At 45.3% G+C, this 21,189-nt stretch overlaps 1 protein-coding gene across 1 annotated transcript; it reads right to left on the bottom strand.

Moving 5' to 3' along the window:
• Nucleotides 1-775: 775 nt before the first annotated feature.
• LOC120642677 (uncharacterized protein At3g06530-like) lies at nt 776-20,984 on the bottom strand. The gene is made up of 39 exons (XM_039919241.1): nt 20,696-20,984; nt 19,885-20,098; nt 19,708-19,803; nt 19,504-19,621; nt 19,242-19,415; nt 18,836-19,006; nt 18,658-18,713; nt 18,457-18,546; nt 18,235-18,377; nt 17,973-18,055; nt 17,727-17,855; nt 17,444-17,518; nt 17,186-17,357; nt 11,604-11,743; nt 11,417-11,524; nt 10,863-11,046; nt 10,392-10,489; nt 10,164-10,313; nt 9,917-10,070; nt 8,395-8,552; nt 8,195-8,276; nt 7,778-7,952; nt 7,613-7,688; nt 7,268-7,438; nt 7,073-7,144; nt 6,895-6,999; nt 6,223-6,312; nt 5,670-5,875; nt 5,389-5,596; nt 5,114-5,293; nt 4,682-4,777; nt 4,523-4,590; nt 4,111-4,444; nt 3,786-3,995; nt 2,985-3,668; nt 2,473-2,876; nt 2,013-2,256; nt 1,560-1,730; nt 776-1,422 (listed from the first exon to the last, which is right to left on the bottom strand). Exons 1-39 carry the CDS (start codon nt 20,850-20,852, stop codon nt 1,192-1,194), a joined length of 6,477 nt encoding a protein of 2,158 aa, XP_039775175.1. The 5' UTR covers nt 20,853-20,984; the 3' UTR covers nt 776-1,191.
• Between the last annotated feature and the right edge of the window lie 205 nt (nt 20,985-21,189).

The following is a 21,189-nucleotide window of genomic DNA, read 5'->3' as shown; positions in this document are numbered from 1 at the left end:
ATTAAACCCTATCTTTCAAAGTTACCTGTAAGCATTCGATGTTTTAGTTGGGAAGATGCACAAAAATGCACAGCCTTCTCACTAACATAAAGGCCGTTCCCAAATAAAATTTTTTTTGGGTGTCACGTCAACGGTTTAATCAAATGTCGGAAAGGTTTTTCGGACACTAATTAAAAAACTAATTTCAAAACTCACTTAGAAACCGCGAGACGAATCTTTTGAGGCCTTTGACCGTATCATTAGCACATGTGGGTTACTGTAGCACTTATGGCTAATTATACACTAATTAGACTCAAAAGATTGTCTCGTCGTGTACATCCAAATTGTGTAATTAATTTTATTATTTAATTATATTTAGTGCTTCTTGCATGTGTCCAAAGAGAGTCACAAATTTCGAGGTGAAAATTTTTGGGAACTAAACGCGCCCTAACAGCAAGTCCAAAGGACGGTAGCTGAGAACGGATCATCTGGACGACGGTAAGATACTTAAGGTAGGTTTTCACTTCCAGATCTCAATTTTTTCACCCCATAGCTTGTGGACAAATCGGGGCTCCAAATTCAGTGTGAAAGGGACCTGACACCCTTTGTCAGGGCCGAAAAGATCCTACTACAACCATGTGGCCACGCCTCGCGTTTTCGTGGCGGTCAGAATTCAGAAACCAATCCAATCTGTCATAAGTAATCATACAAACAATGCCGGCAATCATGCCGAGAGAAGAAAAACCAACCCTCAGAATGACAGAATATCACGGGGCACTGATTTACACCAATGAAATAATAAAAAAGTAAGGGTTTCAGAAGCTTTAATTACTCCATGTGCTGTTGTTCCTGGCACGTGCTTACATGGTGCCCTAGTGCGGAGGGTGTGATGCAGATCATCCAAAAGTCACCAAACGAACAGCCCACCATTCTTTGACAGCCTAGTTACAATACAAATTTACAAATTACAACAGATTTAAGTAGAGATGCTCATCAATTGCTATACGCGTGATTTCACATAGGGCAACGTCATCCCGAAAGGTCAAAAAAACATCATTCAAGGCCAAACAGAGTCAAAACTGTATTCTACACATTTTTTTAAGGGCATCTTGCCTAAAGATTGAATGCATTTGTTCAAATGAGCATGCCTGATGTTCTACAGTTCAACGCATGGGACCAGATTTGACACTGAGCAGCCTCTGCCAACCAGCCTCACAAGTACTGCCGGAGGCTTTCGCCACTGAGGGTTTCCATCTCTTTTAAGATCTCCTGCGACAGTGTCTTCACAGGAAGCTCCACATCCTCAAGTAATTCGCCAAGGAATGGGATGGTTTCTGGGAGGAGAACGACGTATTCTTCCTTCAGGTGCTGGACCATGTACCTGACAACCTTCAGGCCCAACAATTTGGGGCGAACTTTATCACTCCTGGTCTGCATCAGCACCTGCAGTTTTATGACAAATCTGTTAAGGCACAGGAACGGCGTACAATGACAGGCCTCAGGGTTTTGGATGAACTTTTTTTACAACATGTTATGTGCATCTCTAGTTTACGAAATACTGGGTGTTGTTAGGTTCGCACCTCATGGTTAAGAGGCTTCCAAAGAACATCCGAGCGTGCCGTGACTGCCATTTGCCCCAAGCACAAAACAAGAGATTCATCAACTTCTTCAACCAATGGAGCATCCACAAGTGATTCAATAGATTCTGGTGGTTCCACAACAAATTGGGAAACTATTGGCTTCAGGAGAACCTGCAAACACCAAATATATTAAATTTAACAGCATTCAGAGAAGTTGCATGCCAAAAACAAAGCCAGAACATATGATTCATTGAACAATATTCTCATATTGGCCAGGTAATCTGAATACCATACAGGAACAGTGACATTGCCTATTCTAATCCAAGTTGTAGGAAATTCAAATTACAACAGAACATGAAAGGCCAGTTGCCCTGCACTTTTAACCAGTGTCTTGCAAAAACATGCCGGCTGTGGTAAGGAAGCACATGCACTATTAAGTATGAGCCAACTAACCTGGAAATTAGAGGCATCTAGGATCTTCTGTTCGTTATCATAAAGGAAACACTTGTGTAAGGACTTCAAAATCAGAGCTCTTAAATTCCACAGTTTTAGTCCAAATAAATTATCCTTCTGTTCGACTTGAACATCAAGTTTAGCCTTCTTCTTCTTTTGCTTGGAACCAACTAAAGGATCATCTTCTAACAGATATTGTACAGATCCCTCAAGTAGGTACTTGAAATAAGGTGTAAACAAGGATCTGCATGGACAAATTAAATAATTAATTGGTAAAGAAAACACAAGCCAGGACAGTTGAGAATAACACGCTTTAGTTGCGGGTTGCTAAGAAGAATGAGCTGTCCTAAAATAGTGATAGGATGGGTATTGGCAGGAAAAAAAAAGGTAGAATAATTGAAGCGGCTATCTTTTCTCTGAGTATGCTCTGAGCATAACTTTCAGATACATAAATGGATACCTGTGCTGCTCAGCAAGTTTGTTGATCAATTTGTAAAAAACAATTGCACGGTCTAAACTTTTCTTCGATGATGACTGATCAACTTCTGAGTCAGCCCATTCCAGAGTACGAAGAAAAAGTGGCCTAAAAGTGCCCTCTGTAAGCTTCAATGTGAGAGTAATTATGGCATGAATAATACTTTGCTCAACCATATTTATATTCTTCAAGGAGTCAGGATGTTGGCGACGGATATCAAGTGCTGCTAAACAGTGTTCATATACTTTCACATGGTAAGTTCCTACAGCGAGCCGGTCCATTGTACTAACAAGACTAGCAAGCATTTGAAATGCCATCGAAAGGCTTGCTTCCCCACAATTAGTAGCAATGGAGTATAGATCCAGTAGAGGAGGAAGAATAAGCCGCACCTGCAATGCAAAAAATATGATTAGATCTAAGGAAAAATCCGAGCAATCATGGTTCCTCAATCCTCATAGGATCCAGAAATAAACTGAATAATTTAAATGAAAACATACTGGAACTTTCTCTGTCAGTAGCTTCCGAACATCTGCAGCTTTTGCATCTAATTTGGCATCCATGTGAGCACAACATTCAGGATGCAATACCACCAGATCGAGTATTTCCTTCAAATATGGATTAACAAATTCGCCCAGCCTTTCCACAATCACTTCAATTGTGGCCAGTGAAGATAGCAGTATAGCTGTATCTTGGTTAGAAAGTCTTGTGTCTGTTCTAGTAGAACCATGGGCGTAACTTCCACTAGGACAACATGAAACTTGATGTGCTATTAGCATTATATTTTTCACAATTAATGGGAGCTCTGGTAATGCTTTTGATCCAAGCACATTTATCAGAGAGCCAACAGTATGAATCAATCCAGAAGATGCAGCTGCATCTGCAGAGCCAATGTGATTGATGATTGTTGAGAGGCACTTGCTATAAACTGGATAATCAGAGGGATATTCTTTCGATAGTGTTTCAAGCAAAGAAATAGCAGCAATTTTCACTGAAGTGTCTGAATCAACCACTCTGTCAATTAATTCAAGAATCTTTAAGCACAAATTGCTGAAATATGGACCAGAGCTCTTGTCCACTTTTATAACAGTTACAACAGAGCTACGCTTCTGTTTTCGTGCTTTTCTTTGCTTGTTCTGAATCAAGCTGTTTCCTCTGGCAGTTTCAGACAATATCCCAAGTGTCTGTAGAGAAGTTCAAATCAATAATCACAGGGCATAAAAGGTTTTGGTTTCAAGGAACTCAATTAGTTAGAAGGTATTGTGCAACCAATAAAAAAAGTTTATCTGACAAAAAATTACCTTTCTTTTCACAAGGTTGTCCGAATGATCCAACAACTGAGTGATTCCTCTGAAATATGTTGAAGCAGTCATCCATCCTGTAATTGTTTTGAGTACTGTATTTGCAGACTCTCTGAGTTCTTTTATAATATCAGAAGAAAAATCTCTTTTTTTATCTTTAGTATACACAGTACACAGGACAACTTCCTCCATAAGTGATCCAAGAGAACCCTATAACAGTGAAATGAATAGAAAATAAACTTTTACAAACTAAGCTCCTAGAGTGAAATAGAACATAACATAGATAAATGCATTAAAAGAGCAGCAGTCTTGACAAATGAGCAACCTGGATAAAATTAGCAGCCTCATCAGATTCAAGTTCAAAAATCAACTCTGTATCTTGCAACTTAGACAGAACGAGCCTCATTGCCAAATGTAGCATTAGATGTCCTTGCTTCCCGTGCACCCTGATTTCTTTTAGTAGCCTACTGAAACAAGGAAACCATAATTTATAGGAATATTGATTAGTAACATTGACTGCCAATCCATATTCCCACTCCTGTGACAAAGCACTCCAACGGCTTCCCTGATGTTCAGAAAGAGATAATGAAATCCTCTTAACCAATGATTGCAGCAGATGCATGATCACAGTACTCAAATGGCTTTCATTTCCTAAGGTCCTGAAACAGTATAACGAAATTAGACCGCTTAACATATAGGAAATACAAGGATGTTAAGGAATTTAGGATAGAAAATACCTCAGGAGGTAAACCATTAGCGTCAACCGCCTATGTTCAGGAATATCTGCTAAAGCTTTAATGAATATCTGCAACAACATCAATACAGTCTATTAATTCAATGGCTTTATGGTCAATAAAATGTAAAGCAGAATGGAACTTCAAGGAAAACTATAGAACCTGAAGAAGCTTTTCTATACTTGTGTTCCTGGATAACCAACATGGAACCACGACAGATAGTAAATCCTCCAAAACACGTTGAGAATGGCTGTCATCCTGCAAAATTAAGAAAACATATGACTAAAATAACAAGTAGCATTAATTTCATGAAGAAATACAAAAAACAATGGCTTGATAAAGACACTTAAAATACTGGATCCTTTTAAAAAAAGTAACAAAATAAACCCAGGCAATGATTATGAGCATTAATTGGTTCGCGACATTTTAGAACGAAGTCCCTTATAAAAGTAATACAAGAAATAACTCCAGAGGAACCATAGTGAAGGTTAATCAACAACAAACTGCACAAAATAACACCAGAGGAACTCCATAGTGAAGGTTAATCAACAACAGACTGCACAAAGATATGTCCCCAAGGATATTTACACTCACCTGTTTTATAGCATCTCCAATGACCAGAAATAAATCAACAATACTATCTGACAACAGTTGTGGGCAAGCCTTTCCCAAAGAAGCTATCAAGTAAAACCCATGATTCCGAGTTGCTACATCCTTGACAGACCGTATGTAATTAATAAGGAGATCAACATCCGAGCTTCTGAACATTGCATCCTGCACACAGATATGTAATCCATGAATACAAACAAAGAAAGCGGCCTTTAAAACATTATTGGAATATGCAGTTGAAAATCAGCATAGCTAAGTACCTGATGACGCGAATGCGAATGCAGCGTATCTGTAATATCTTTGAGGACCAGCAGTATCAAGTGCTGAGCTTCTTTCATGGAGTTAGATAAATCGGGGGTTTCGGATGAGGTATCATGTTGGTTGGTATACTGAAAAACAATCCCTGAAATCCATTGATCAGAAAGGAGCTTTGATAGAATCTGGAAAAGCAGTTGTAATAAACACGTCCTGCACGAGGGTGAAAGTCAGACACACAGAACATAGCGTACTAACAAACAACAGTAGTTCTGTAATACCAGACCTTTGGTTCACATCTTTCTTAATAAACAAAACATCTAGAAGAGAAACCAGAATAGAAGCTATAGGACTTTCTCCAAATAACTCCTCAAAACTGCTAACTGCATCACGACTCAGATCATCCTTTCTCTTTGTTCTTTTTGATAGTCCTCTTGCATCACCAAGTGCAACAATTAATTCAATAAATTTCACCACAGTAGAAGCATCAACCTACCACAAGCAGAATAACATAAACATTGACAAAAACTGATACAGAAAACATCAAGGATACGGATAATGACATTGCCTACTACATTAATGATACTGTTGCTAAAGCCACTTGAACAACTTGCAGCAGACAACTTTGCATGAATGCCAAAAATCAATGAAAGAAAAGCAAAGAATAATAATAGGAAGAATGTAAACCAAATAGACTATTATAGTGATTTCAACACAGAAGGAGATCAATATCAAGACACAATGCAGACTGCCCAACAGAATTGATGGATTTCACTCAATGGAAAATGTAACTTGGCTTGTATTAAGAAAGGAAGAAAGGGATATATATAGATACAAACATTAATTCGCAGTAGAGCATCCCGTGTGGCATTTCGAATTTCGATGTTCTCAGTTCGAAACAAAGAAATAAGGCACCCAAAAACTTTTTCCTGCAAAAGTAAATTACCTAAATTAGCATAATATTCATGGCGGTTATGTTTACCCAATCTACTAATTTTGAAGGGGAAAAAAACATAGCTGGCTGAAATGATAATATAAACAGGTACAGACAGATGCCAAAGAAGTAAACTAACTTAAGAACAGAATATGTTGAAAAATTGGAATCAAACATGTGACAAAGATGCAAGACCCGGCAAGTTATACAGAAAGAGTGCATAAACTAGTAACTGCGTGCTCAGGAAAAAAAAGAGAGAGATTATCTATTAGCTAGTGCATTCATATTTCATAGGCTCATGGTAGAACATCAGACATCACTTGCCAACAATATCATCTTTAGCGACACCTATATTATATAGTACACGAGGCCTTTGTTGGTGTGCTTTGCAGTATGCTTAGCTTAATGTTAGCTATACAATAGCAAATCACTATGCAAAATAATTCAGCAGCATACAAGAAAAATTTTCCGTAAGGTAAAAAGGCAAGGACATTATGCACGAAATAGCACCATCCAAACAGTTTTTTTAAAATGAAAATTCAATGCAACATGGGGGTTGTATGACATAAAATTAAACCTTAGTATCGGTCTCCAAATTATCGAAGAACACTGGTTGAAGAGTCTGCAGGACAGTAAGACATGGCATTACAGCAACAGGATCATCTGGAGACAGAGCATCAACCTGAAGTTTTATAAAGTCAGTTGAATCCAGAAGATAATTTTCAAATATGAACATAATAGAAGGTTTTGCTCACCTTTAACGCTCTCACCAGAGGTTCAGACATGTTAAAACCAATATTTGCACGATCTGGCAGTGAGAACAAAACCTACAGAACACCAATGAGGCAGCGAATTAACCAAATGGGCAGCAAATTTAATATAATGCTAATCTATTGAACTATATAGAAGAGCATGAATGAGCATATAGGAAAAAACATGATCGTGTGTACCTCCAAAAGCAAACAAAGGATTTGAATTTCATAGGTAGATAAGCTCTGCCTAGAATCATGCCGATTCCGATATTGATCCCGACGGTCCAGAAGATCAAAGAACAAAGACTTCACACCCTCAGCCTTAAATAAGACGCCTCCTACTCCTCTCAGGATTGACAGAACCATGAACTGCAACACATTTCAAAATATCAACACGCATAAAATACAATCATCAAAGTTCATGCATATGCATTTGCCTTTATTTTCTATGGTAGTGATTAGGGTGGGGTGTGTGATGTTGTGCTGGTGTCAATGGGCTAAGCTGGCTTTAGTGAGTTGACTCAAGATTGCAGGTCAACCGACCTTTCCATAAGGAGTGAGCTTTAAAGCAGAGTGCAAGATGAAATCCAGGAGAGCATCTTTTGTTGTCCGGTCAAATCTGATAATAGAAACAGAAGTTAGATTTACATCCCATTAAAATTAAGTATACAAGAAAATTTATTTGTAGAAGAAAGAAACAATGGCAACCTTTCATGAAGGTTCTCTGGAATTATCATGTCCTGGCGTGGGCTTAGCATTGATGAAATATATGCAGGAAGAAATTTTGCATCCGAGGAGATCATTGTCTTTTGGTTAACCAACGACTCGAGGAAAATACCAAAAGTTGGAGATGACATGCATTGCGGCAATTTGATGGTGTTACCTGTTGATATGTTAGATAAGATAAAAAACAACGACATCAAATCAATGCTTTAAATAGCGGACTATAGAATTTAGTGGAGAGCTCTGCTCAGCTCCTGCTACAGCTCGCTATTTAGTACAACACTATTGTGGCAGTAGCTGTCATAATTGTAAACCGCTATAGCGCCGCTATAGCCCACTATTTAAAACAGCACATCAAACTGGTCAGGTTGAAAAATAAATATGAAAAGAGTGCTGACAGACCATTTCTTGGTACAGAAGTGCTCAAGCGCTGCCACACCAAAGAGAACCCCTCAACACACTTAATAGCAGATGACCTTATATCCTACAAGGTAACAAAAATAAACATGTACAGTACATTAAATAGACGAACTCTAGCCAGCAGAATTTAGTAGTTTGCAGATTGCCAGCCATAAGAAGTATGAACGGAACCATATTCATACCCTGTTCTCATGAGCAAGTGGGAGAATAACAGAAGGAAAGCCGAGTAAAAGCTGCATCCATACGCTTTCATCCAAGCTACTGCTTTCAGAGGAAGCGCACTTAGAACATATAGAAGCGAGCATATGAAGACTCTCCACTTGAACTCTATCTGATGAATCTACATCAAATAAAGGATTTTCATCAATACTTGGCAAGAAGATAAAGATGGAGTATGGACAAGCTGTTTTACAGGATAATGAGCTGAAAAAAAATACTAGTAGAAGAGAAATCAGACGATGTCTTCGCTAACTCTATCATGGTCATTAATGAACTTGGTTACAACAGTTAAAGACTTGGGATGGCAACAGAGGTATAATGCTAGTCACAATAAACTCAGCCATGGAGCACTGTGGAGGCCGAGAACCATAGCAAGTGTCCAATGTGGGCTCCCTTGGAGATTGGATGAGCACCACAGGCTACAGCACAGCTACAGGTGTGGGGCTCTAAACTCGTAGTCAACAGCTGAACTCGTAGTCAACAGCTAACCATAGCAAGTGTCCAATGTGGGCTCCCTTGGAGATTGGATGAGCACCACAGGCTACAGCACAGCTACAGGTGTGGGGCTCTAAACTTGTAGTCAACAGCTGAACATGTTGAGTAATGTGCTTTTTATTTATTACAATAATAAATAATCCATAACAATAGCACGGACATTCCATACAAGAGTCACCCCAGGCGTCCATCCCTTCATTGCAACAAGTACATAAAGAAACAGCAAGGCCATAGGACACGTAACATGGTTGAACATTGCAGAAGTTCAATTCTGCATCCTTAACTAATACCTAATACCTGAAATTTGATACAGCAAAGGAGGAAACAACAGAGGCAAGGTAAGGGCAGGTCGCGCTCTGGTTGCAGGCTACTCCCGTGCAACTTGAGGTTCTGATAGACACCGGATTGGAGGGCAAACCCCTTTTGAAGAATACTAATTGATTGATTACTAAACAAGCTAGTTACTACCACGTACCATATGACTATATTTGGAAGTGCTAGATAAGCTAAGACATAGAAGTATCAAGCTATAAATATATGGTATTTATCTCACAGCTGGCTGTAGGTAGGATAGCTGAATCTAAATTCGTTAAGGATCCAACCAATCCATAACATCATGATTGCTAGTCTGCTACTCTTCGTTGCATATTTAATGGTTTGTGATAAATCCAAACAATTGTGATTTTTTTTTTTGCATTTTTTTTGAACAACCCATCATGCACCACTTGCAGTTGGGGAGGTGGAATCCGGGCCTAGCTAGCTTTCCAAAGAGGGGAATCACAAGAACAACCATTAAGGACATATAGAAGTAGGCTGATTGTGACACAAAATAAAAAAAATAGTCCTGTAAAAAACAAAGCCAAAGCATAATGCCAAGGTTAAATAAAAGCACTACACTAAGAAATATGGCAGTTGTTCTTCGGTAGACACAGGCTTAAGTCTTGTAGAGTAACAGAATAATCTTTGCTTAAGAGAGCAAAAGTAGCAAACCTTCATCCAGAAAGTACTTTGAAATAAATTGAAAAGGTGCTCCAGTGCAATTAATGATGAGATACTCTAAGTGCTTCTGAAAGACATTTTTGCCAGGTGATGTAACAAAGAAGAGAAACAAATCATCAAGCATTGCATTTTCACCGCTGCCAATCTGCACACAACAGAAATACAGCATAGATCATGATGTTCTTAAAAGTGAAGTGAGAAGAATAGGTGATGTAGTCATTGCTTAACAGTTACATACCCTAAAATTCTTCTTAATATAGGAGGACTGCACCTTTAGAAATCCCCAAAATATACATGAAAGAATTCTAGCATTCAATGCCTCTGTATCACTACTAAAAATATGCTTCACCAATTCTAAACTGCACTTCTCAAGCTTATCAATGCTTATCTGCAAAGCAAAACACGAGAGTTCAAGTCCAAAGAATATAGAAAAATCATTCAACACTGAATGGTAAATTGTAAACACCTCATCACAAACACCATTGTCTTCATGCTGTATGTGATGCCATTCATCCTTCAGGGCTGGCAAACAAGCTTTACAGAGAACCACTTGCTTGTCCAAATCTGAAAAGGATCAAGAAAAGACAGTCATCCTATGTGGTTTTCTTACCAGAGCAACCAGCATTTCCAGGCAGGAGAGAACTGGAAGGCATTATATGACTTAGGGCAATTCAAGACACAACGTTTTACGGTAGATGTATGCGCGCATGTCAGAAACATCAGATGCCAGATGCTATTAAGTTACCGGGAGAAATAAAACACAATTTAAGAACTTTAAAGAGTATAAATAAACATTTTTCTGGATGTTTCAGTAATAGAAGTCAACAAACAATTATCAGTAACAAAAGATAAGTAGTATAGCACAGATTTGTTATTGCAACTACCACAAATGCGGTCACAATAGTATATGAAAGCATAACAGCAAAGACAATCGTACCTTCTGAGGGAGCAACAAGTGTTTCCAAAACTACAAGTAGAAATAAAGTTCTAGAAAATCTAGTTCCATTTCCAGAGTTAGCCAACCACTCTACATACTTATTTGGGTTAGCTAGGAAAGTCTCAGCAAAAGCTTTGATATTCTCCTTGTTAATGGAAGCAATGGAATCTGCACTCATGTTCTCCTGCAACATAATGAACACAAGAATTACTTATGACTTAGAAATAAATAGAACAGATTCAGATCATCTAGATTGAAATATCAAGAGACATTTCAACCGTAAATATTACATCCTCGCATATCTAACCGTGTTAGCCTACCCCAACTTGCTTGGGAAAAAAGGCTATGTTGTTGTTGTTGTTGTTGTTGCATATCTAACCGTACATGTGTATGGGGTTCAAGATATGTATGTGGGCATATCGAACCAAATATGTGCAACAACGTGCCAATTGTGGAAAGGTAATGAATCACCTTCATCCGATATGCTTACACAGAGTTACACTAAAGATCAATGTACAGACAAGATTAGCTGTCTGGCAAGTAGGAAACCTCACCTTCATTTTCTGAACAGTGACCTCATCACATACAAGAGAACTACTTGTGTAGAATTCCCATTGTATTTTCTTAGCTAGCTCCAGGGCCTTTAAGTTCACTCTAAGGGTCTGTTTCATTAAAACGTTGAGGGTGAGAATAAATGCAGAAAAATAAAAATGGGAGATATTGTAATAAGTTAGAGCTAACCTTTGGGTGAATAATAAGCAGACGAAAAACTACTGCAGCTATGTCCTTGGTATGTTCCACATGATGGGATTGATATTCAATAACCATCTTTTCCAAGCAAGAAACAGCAACATCAGAAGCCTTTGATGCTTTTGAACCACCTGCAGTAACATAAAAAAATTCCTTGAGTTGTGATAAACATTTGCCATGTGGTATATCAGAGTATCAGGATCGTAAGAAGGATAACTATAGGAAGACGAATCAATGATCCTTAGATTCAATAAAATATATTGAGCAGGAAGAGGCGGTCCAGACCACCGAGATGTTACTTGTTGCATTTTCTGCCAATCTCTATATTGTAGGAGGATAATAGTTGTTGTATTCCTCCAACCCTAGAAGGGTGGGTATAAATAGTACCTACACATGGGCCTCTAGATGGGCCTCTATATATGGGCTCAATATACTCCAACACCCCCCCGCAGTCTGAACTACCGGCGCAGCGGTGTTCAAGACTGGACAACAAGAAAGCTAACACCCCCCCGCAGTCTGAACTACCGACGCAGCGGTGTTCAAGACTGGACAAGAAGAGAGTACAAATAGAGTACAAAGGGCAAATACCCCCCCGCAGCCACAACTAGCCACCGGCTACGTTGAGGCTGGATCGAAACTCCGAGAAGGTCGAGGAGGGCAGCCCCTTGGTGAAGATGTCAGCAAACTGGGAGGTAGTCGGGACATGGAGTACCCGAACATCGCCGATGGCGACTCTGTCGCGCACGAAGTGTAGGTCGATCTCCACGTGCTTCGTCCGCTGATGTTGGACGGGGTTGGTGGAGAGGTACACAGCGCTGACGTTGTCGCAGTAGACGAGCGTGCTCTTGGCGAGCGGGCTGTGAAGCTCCACCAAGAGCTGTCGTAGCCAGGACGCCTCCGCCACGCCGTTGGCGACAGCCCGGTACTCCGCCTCGGCACTGGAGCGGGAGACAACCGGCTGCCGCTTGGACGACCAGGAGACCAGGTTGCCGCCCAGGAAGACGGCGTAGCCGGAGGTGGAGCGACGAGTGTCCGGGCAGCCAGCCCAGTCAGCGTCAGTGTAGACCACCAGCTCAGCAGAGGACGAGCGGTGCAGTACCAGGCCGAGGTCCACAGTGCCACGGACGTACCGGAGGAGACGCTTCAGCGCAGCAAGGTGTGACTCCCGGGGATCATGCATATGGAGACAGACCTGCTGAACAGCGTAGGTGAGGTCCGGCCTGGTGAAGGTGAGGTACTGCAAAGCGCCGGCCAGACTCCTGTAGGCAGTAGGATCAGCCACCGGATCACCCAGATCAGCAGACAGCTTCGCCTGAGTGTCGACTGGAGTGGAGCAGGGCTTGCACTCAGTCATCCCAACCCGCTCCAGAATATCGAGGGCGTACTGCCGCTGGTGAAAGAGAAGACCAGACGGGCGAGGCTCAACAGTGACGCCCAATAAGTGGTGGAGCTGACCGAGATCTTTCATAGCGAACTCCTGCTGCAGAGAGGAGATGACACTCTGAAGCAACTGCTGACTGGAAGCTGTGAGCACAATGTCATCGACATATAGCAGCAGATAGGCAGTCTCATCCCCACGGCGGTAGATGAAGAGAGACGTGTCAGACTTGGCCTTGGTGAATCCCAGTGTCATCAAGAACGTGGCGAACCGAGAGTACCAAGCCCGAGGAGCCTGCTTCAGACCATAGAGAGACTTGTTGAGCCGGCAGACCATATCCGGACGACTCGAGTCCACAAATCCCGCTGGCTGAGAGTAGTAGACAGTCTCGGACAAGGTGCCGTAAAGAAACGCATTCTTCACGTCCAGCTGGTGCACAGGCCAAGTGCGCGAGAGCGCAAGCGAGAGGACCGTGCGCACCGTAGCAGGCTTCACGACCGGGCTGAAGGTCTCATCATAGTCCACACCAGGTCGCTGAGTGAACCCCCGGAGGACCCAGCGAGCCTTGTAGCGCTCCAGTGTGCCGTCAGCCCGACGCTTGTGTGTCCAGATCCACTTGCCAGTCACCACATTGCAACCAGACGGACGCGGCACGAGGTCCCACGTCTGGTTGGCGAGAAGAGCCGCGTACTCCTCTTCCATCGCGCGACGCCAGTGAGGATCCGCCAAGGCGTCGCGGACAGAGGAGGGTACCGGAGAGACCCGCGGCTCTCCCTCGGTGGCGGAGAGAGTCGCGGCCTGGGACGCCATCCGCCGAGTCACCATGGGATGTATATGCCGAGGATCCCGATGGATGACCGGCGGGTGGTACACCTCCGGCTCGGCTCGAGAGGGAGCCGGAGGTGGCGGCGGCGGCGGCGGTGTCGGCGTCGCAGGTGCCTCTGGAGCAGGAGGCGGCGCCGGTGTCGACGCCGAACGACGCCGGTACACCTGCACCGGCTCAGCGTACTGCTGCGGTGTCGGGGTCGGCGCCGAGCGGCGCCGGTACACCTGCACCGGCTGAGCGTACCGCGCAGGTGCAGGGGAAGGCACCAGGGTCGCGCGTGGCGCAGCAGGTGACACCGGGTCCGCGCGCGGCACGACCGGAGGTCTGGGGACCGCGCGTGGCACGACCGCGGGCACCGGGGCCGCACTTGGCGCAGCAGGGATCACCGGAAACGGTGGCGGCGCGCCTGGAAAACCTGCAGGAAAAGGACAGACAGGTAACGGTGGCTGAACCACCGGGTCAGACGGAAACAGAGACTCCAGCTCGGGGTCAGGAGAAGGTGTAGAGGAGGTGGAGTAGGGGAAATCCGACTCGTCGAAGACAACGTGTCGGGAGATCAGGACGCGGCGAGTGGTGAGGTCAAAGCATCGGTACCCCTTGTGGTCAGGGGAGTAACCGAGGAACACACAACGAGTCGAGCGGGGCGCCAGCTTGTGAGGAGCGGTGGCGGAGGTGTTAGGGTAACACGCACACCCGAAGACCCGAAGGTGGTCGTAGCGAGGAGGGGTACCGAAAAAAGCGTGGTGTAGAGTGGGAGCAGGAGAAGCAGTGGACGGAAGACGGTTGAGCAAGTAGGTGGCGGTGTGGAGGCTCTCAGCCCAGAAGCGCGGGGGAGAGAAGCCTGGATTAGAAGGGTGCGCATGACGTCGTTCGTCGTGCGAATCATCCGCTCAGCCTTGCCGTTCTGAGGAGAGGTATACGGACAAGACATACGCAGCTGAACACCCCGAGACAGGAAGAAAGACCGGGAGGTGGAGTTATCGTACTCCCGCCCGTTGTCGCACTGGACGGCCTTAACAGTGAGGCCGAACTGAGTGGACACCCAGGCAAAGAAGTGGAGGAGGGTGGGGAAGGTCTCACACTTGGCACGCAAAGGAAACGTCCAAGAGTAGTGCGAGAAGTCATCGACCACCACCAGATAGTACTTGTAGCCAGAGAGGCTGAGTACAGGGGAGGTCCACAGGTCACAGTGAACAAGATCGAATGCATGTGTCGCATGCGAGGAAGAAGAGGAAAAAGGAAGTCGAACATGACGACCGAGCTGGCACGCATGGCAGAGGGGCTGAGCAGGGGCCCTAGTACCAGGAACATCGGTACTACGACCGAGCTGAGCCAGAACGTCGCGCCCAGGGTGACCAAGACGACGGTGCCAAGTGGTGGAAGACGGCGTCGCGGCAAAAGCGGCAGACCAAGACGGCCAGGGCGAAGAAGAGACGAGAGTGGTGCAGCGGAAGAAGGAAGGCGAAGGGTGTAAAGGGGCCCCGTGCTGTCACACCGGAGTAGCGGACGCCGGGAGGCCGAATCGTTTACAGTGAGGCCAGAAGAATCAAACTCGATGGAACAGAAATTGTCAGCTGTGAACTGACGAATGGAAAGAAGGTTATGAACCATCTGAGGAGCAACAAGGACATTGGGAAGGAGAAAAGAGCTAGGAGCAGAACCCACGGCGGTGACAGGAAGGCAAGACCCGTCACCAACCATGATGGAAGGACAAGAGGGGTGTGGGGGTCGGACAGAAGAGAGGATACCGACGTCTGGGGTGGTGTGGAAGGAGGCACCCGAGTCGGCGATCCACTCGGTGCTGACCGGCGTCGTCCGCCCCATGGCGCTGAAGGACTGCGCGAATAGGGGAGCGTTGGCGGCGAACGGTGCGGCCGCGGGGGGCATCCCAAACGCAGGCCTCGCGGCGGCGAGGGAGGTAGTGGCCCGCGCGGAGTCCCTGGGCGCATCGGCGTGCGCGACGGCGAGGGAGGCGGCGGCCCGCGCGGCGTGCGCGGCGGGCGCGACGGCGGCCACAAAGGCGGCGGCGGCGGCCAGGTCTGCGGGCGCGATGGCCTGAGCCAGCGCGGCGGGCGCGACGGCGGCCTGCGCGGCGGCAGCGGCCATGGGCCATTGCAGCCCGGGCTGTAGCTGCAGCGAATGCAGCGGGTCGCCCCGCGCGCCCGCGGCACCCCCCGCACCCGCGCCCGCGGCGGCGAGATCCTGCAGGGGCGGGGCGGGAACCGGCGGCGGCACGTGCAGGGCGGGGGCCGCGGCGGCGGAAGCCAGATCCGGGCCGCCCAGGCCCTGGCCCGGACCTACACCCCAGCCCGAGGCCCATGGGCCTATATCTGGGTCGGGAGGGGCAGCCCAGTGGAGGGCGCAGGGCAGGGGAGGGGGCGCCGCCCAGGGGAGCAGCAGCGCAGGGGCCTGGGCAGCGCCCCTGGGCGGCGGCGGCGCAGGAGAAGGGGTCCCGCCCCTGGGTGGCGACAGCGCCCAGGGGGCAGGGCCCCTAGGCAGCGGTGGCGACGCAGGAGGTGCGCCAGGCGGAGAGTGGAGCGGCGGAGCGACGCCCACGCGAGCAGGGGAGCTAGCGCTCGACCCGGCAGGAGGAGGCAGGGGCGTCCACGCGGCCGGCTGCAGCGCGCGCCAAGGGGCGGCGGCCGCGCCTCCCGCTTCCTGGGCGCCAGAGGAGGGTGCCCGGGCCGCACCCCCCGCGCCAGCCGCGCCCGCGCGCACGCCAGCGGCGGCGGCAGCGGGTGGATCCGGGGTCCCCCCGCCCGCCGCGCCCCCCGTGCGCACGCCGGCGGCGGCGGCGGCCGCCGCAGCAGGGGCAGGCAGGGGCCCCCGACGCGCAGGAGCAGGGGAGGGAGCGGCTGCGGTCCAGGCGGCGCTCGGAGCAGAAGGAAAGGAAGAGGGGAGGGAAGGGGGAGAGGGAAGGAAGGGGCGGCGCCGGGAGGGGCGGCGCCGGCGGCCAGCGGCCAGCCATGGAGGCCGGCGGCGGCGGCTGCAGTGTAGGGAGGAAAAAAAATCTAGCCTGATACCATGTAGGAGGATAATAGTTGTTGTATTCCTCCAACCCTAGAAGGGTGGGTATAAATAGTACCTACACATGGGCCTCTAGATGGGCCTCTATACATGGGCTCAATATACTCCAACATATATCTATTTTTAACAACTTCAATGAACAGGCCAGTTGGTGCTAACTTTATGGCTATATATTCAAAGTGCACACATTAGTTATGATGTCTTGTGAGTAGATGGGTACTGTAAGAAGCTAAACCATATAAAATAATCCTAAACAACCACTATCACAGAAGTCACAAAATAACTTCACACCATTGGACCTCCAGCAACAGCAACGAAGTAGACATTAGAAATATTACTCACCCTTGTTAATGATTTTGATGCATTTGGTGAGCACGTCATTGTATGCTTTTAGAAGGCTATCAGGACAGGCAACAGCAGCTGCTAGTCCTTCTATGGATAAGGCAGCTTGGACAACACTTAGATTATCATCATACATACTGCGCAATATTGCATCTTTCATATTGATAAGTTTCTGCAGAAAATCAGACATAACAACGCAAACCTGATCATCACTTTTCGAAACCAAACACATGTCCAGACAACAATATAGAAGATTACCTGTGGATTTAGAGCACTGTTGTTGAAGATGCCAGATGCAGCAATTTTTGAGAGAGCTGATTGGCGTACCATAGCCTGCATCGTGGATAAAATTTTACTTCATTAAAGTCTAGAAAAGATAACAAGACCAACTAATACTGGGAAGGGCTAATTATACCAAAGTACTCAATTCAACAAATACCATGTGGACCAGGGACAGTAATTCTTCTAGAATATAGAGACTGATAAGTTCGCCAAAATGTATACAAAAAGTAAATTCACACCAAGCTCAGTCAACATGTACCTTTGGATGGTCTAGGCTGAACCAAATGTTTGAGTCAGCTATTTCAGTTGGAATTTTCTTGCTTTCATCAAACACTAAGCCGAACACCTCAGATAAAGAATCCCCTCCAGTTGAGTTAATTTCAGATTTCTGATAAATAAAAATGTCGAATTCCAAAGAAGGTAGATAAGAACAGGAGAAACAACAGTCAAACTGCAGCGATAAGAACTGATAACCTCCATTAGTGGAAAGTCTATCATCATGTACCTCAAGAAATTTATGAATAGCATCATGTAGCTCCAATGGATATTTTCTTTCGATCGTGCTCAAGATTTTCTTAGCCCAAATTCCTGAAGAATAATAGAACATTAGTTAAGGGGAAACAATCGTACCATAGATGATACAATATATATATATATAACTGGTTGTAGCGAACACCATGATATACTTGGAATAAATATATGCACAAAGAACAACATAAAATTGCTCAATTACTTCAAAAAAGATTTGAAGAAGGTGTTACAGCTACCTTTTATATCCGGGTTTTCAGTGGCCCGAGATACCTTGCGACAGCTGCCAAGAACCTTGCTCACAATTCTTTCAACAGAGTTATCCATTGGTAGAGTCTCAATAGTTTCAATGAGGTGTGTATGGCAGGAATCATCAGAAGTACTGTTAACATGGTAAGAGTCAAATATTCATAAAACACCAGGGAAACTATGCAAAATGATCACATTGATAAGCAAATCACCTGTAGTCAACCAATGATTCAACATAAATCCTAACAAATCTCTCAATATTGTACTCACTGGATAATACGGAAAGTACCCCAGAAAAATCCCTGAAAAAAGTTTAAAGCAAGAATTCAACACTTGATGGCAGAAGGGAGAAGCAGAAAAGAACAAATATTATACTTTATACTATGTATGATACAAACAAACCATAGGTAAACCTGATGTCTTTCAAAATCATCAATGCCTTCTTAGGGAAGTCATGGACTGATTGTGACTGCAAAATTAAAGGAATGTATCAATACCTCTACCTTGGCATCACCTGTATTGGGTTCAATATTCGCATAGTATGGCAGCCTTTGTTAAGGATATGTATGGCAAATAGTTAAAAGCCCATACCTGAACAAGACTTATAATAGCCATCACTGCGACACGAAGCCATGGTAAGTCAACTGACTCAGATGCATCATGTCGTGCAGTCCTTGCAACAAAGAAAATCAAATTTTGGACAAGTTTTGGTGCTAGAGATGCCCGTGTTGCAAGTACTCCAACAATCATCAGAGCGCCTGCCTGGTCACAAAGATCCATCACAACAGTATTATGATATAGCACAGAAAGCAAGATGTCAATAAGTATGCTTAAGGTTAAGTGGATACAAAAAAAAAAAGGTCCATAAGGTGTTAAATGATAAGTGTACACACACAATTCAGTCAAGAATTGCAAAATAAAAGGAAAGAAGAAAATAAAACAACATCAAAAAGTCAATCAATTTTAGATGCTACAAAAATTGCAAAATCAAGCTGACCTTATAATCCCGATCTCCCGTTATTTCAGGATTAAGAGAGTCAAACACAAATCCCAGGACCCTCTGCACTATATCTGTGTCAAGCTTTGGGACGGCACCCAAGCACTCCACAATCACAGCGGTGCAAAAGCAAATGACTGTCCTTGAGTGACTGAATTCCCTTGTTGGTGTAACCTGGAAGTAAACATAATCATCAACTAGAAAGCTCCGAAAGTGTAGCGGAAACCTACCATGAAAAAAGTGAAATAACTTTTGGACTTACATAGTTACAGAGGGTCTCCAGCACAGCCTTATCCCGAATGCACTGCTGCACTAGAACACTCCTGGGTGGTGGTGCACCTGAGGACTTCACGCTATCAAGAAATGCCCACTTACTATTCCTGAAAGCACATCATCGAGCAGACCTCAAGTTATCAATGCAGACAAAGGGGTTGAACAAGTGTCAATCCAGAACCATGGCACTCACCCTAAGTTGACCAACTGCACAATCCGAACAAATGCATGTGTATCATGGTACGGCAGTGCGCTCAGCAGCAAATCATCCAAATTGTATACATGCACCCTAAATGAAAGTTTCCACCAGCAAAAAGAGATAAGCTAAAGTCACAAGATCAACTTAAAAGTAGCTGAGCTTAGTTCATACAGGTATCTGCGGATAAGGTATTCAAGGGTCTTGAGGGCAGATGGAAGATGCAAGTAACCAGCTAGAAGGCGAAGGTAGGTGGAGATGGACTTGTTGAGTTTATCATTCTCCTTGGGAGTTAGCTGTTCACGGTTCACCTCAAGGCTAGTCTCCCTGAACAGAGTGTTGCTGTACCTAGCAAACCTCTCGTCCACACTGGCAAGGTGCTCCAACCCTACAAAGCAATTTGAATCAAATACTATAACGTAGGGGACGCTTTTGATTGAAGCGCTTCATATGCAAGACTAACTTGGTTGAGAAATTTGCAAAAATGGGATCGTAAACATTGGCCTTTGCAGTTTTGCCATTGGCCCCACATTTCATAGGCACAGATGGTCCCACCGTGTCATTCACTGGGAGTGGCAAATTCACGAGTGGTCAGTGTTTGCAGTCCTAATATTATAATTTTTTCAACTTGGTTTGATTCGAGATATTAGTAAAACAGAACTTTAGTTCGATTTGAGATACTAGAGAAGTTTAAGAAATCAAGTGTTTAAAAAAGGCACAGGAACAACTGCAGAAGGATGCCATTCGGTGTATATCAACCAGCAAATAGCAGTTAAATTCCAGGCGAAAATAGTGAGCGAAATTACTGGAGTAATAGGGTATCTCAAATAAGAGCTTCGACAAACATGATGTTAGCTTGCTCGGGTTAGCCAAAAAAACTCCACCAAACTGCTGTTCACAAAAATATTTGGCTGCTCTAGAAAGGCAAAGTAAACAAAGCAACAGCAAGCTGGAATCGATCGGATGAGTGGTTAGTGGTAGGCACCGGAGAGGGCGATGGGAAGGATGGCGCGGAGGTCGATATCGGCGGCCTCCTTCGCGTCGAAGAGCACCGACGGCCGGGTGATGGGCCGCCGCGCCGGCTCGGGCGCAGCTCCAAGCGCCGACTTGATGGCCTGTAGCTGCGACGCGATCGACGCCATTGCCGGCAACTCGCCGACGCTGGCGCGTGCCGAGGGTGGAGGGAGCTGGTGCCGCCGCCGCTGAACCCTAAACCCTGCGCGGTGGGAAACGAGGAGGCGGCGTCGAGAGGCCGTGAGGGTGGAGAGAAGAGAACCAATGGAAGTAGTCGGATTTTGTAGTGTTAATAAAGTAGTGGGCCGAATGGCGTGCACATGGGCCACATACATACCAGCCCGCCGCTACCTCCGCTGGGCCAACGATGTTTTACATCTAAGGCTGGAAAAGGCCCGTTGTCTCCTCTCTAGTTTGGTTCATTTCCAATCCTCAGTTTTTCTTTTTTGAAAAGTCTAATCCTTT

The sequence above is a fragment of the Panicum virgatum genome, chromosome 7K (assembly GCF_016808335.1).
Source record: "Panicum virgatum strain AP13 chromosome 7K, P.virgatum_v5, whole genome shotgun sequence".
Lineage (NCBI taxonomy): Eukaryota > Viridiplantae > Streptophyta > Magnoliopsida > Poales > Poaceae > Panicum > Panicum virgatum.
Note: the sequence above shows the minus strand (reverse complement) of the source record. Positions and strands in the feature narration are given on the sequence as shown.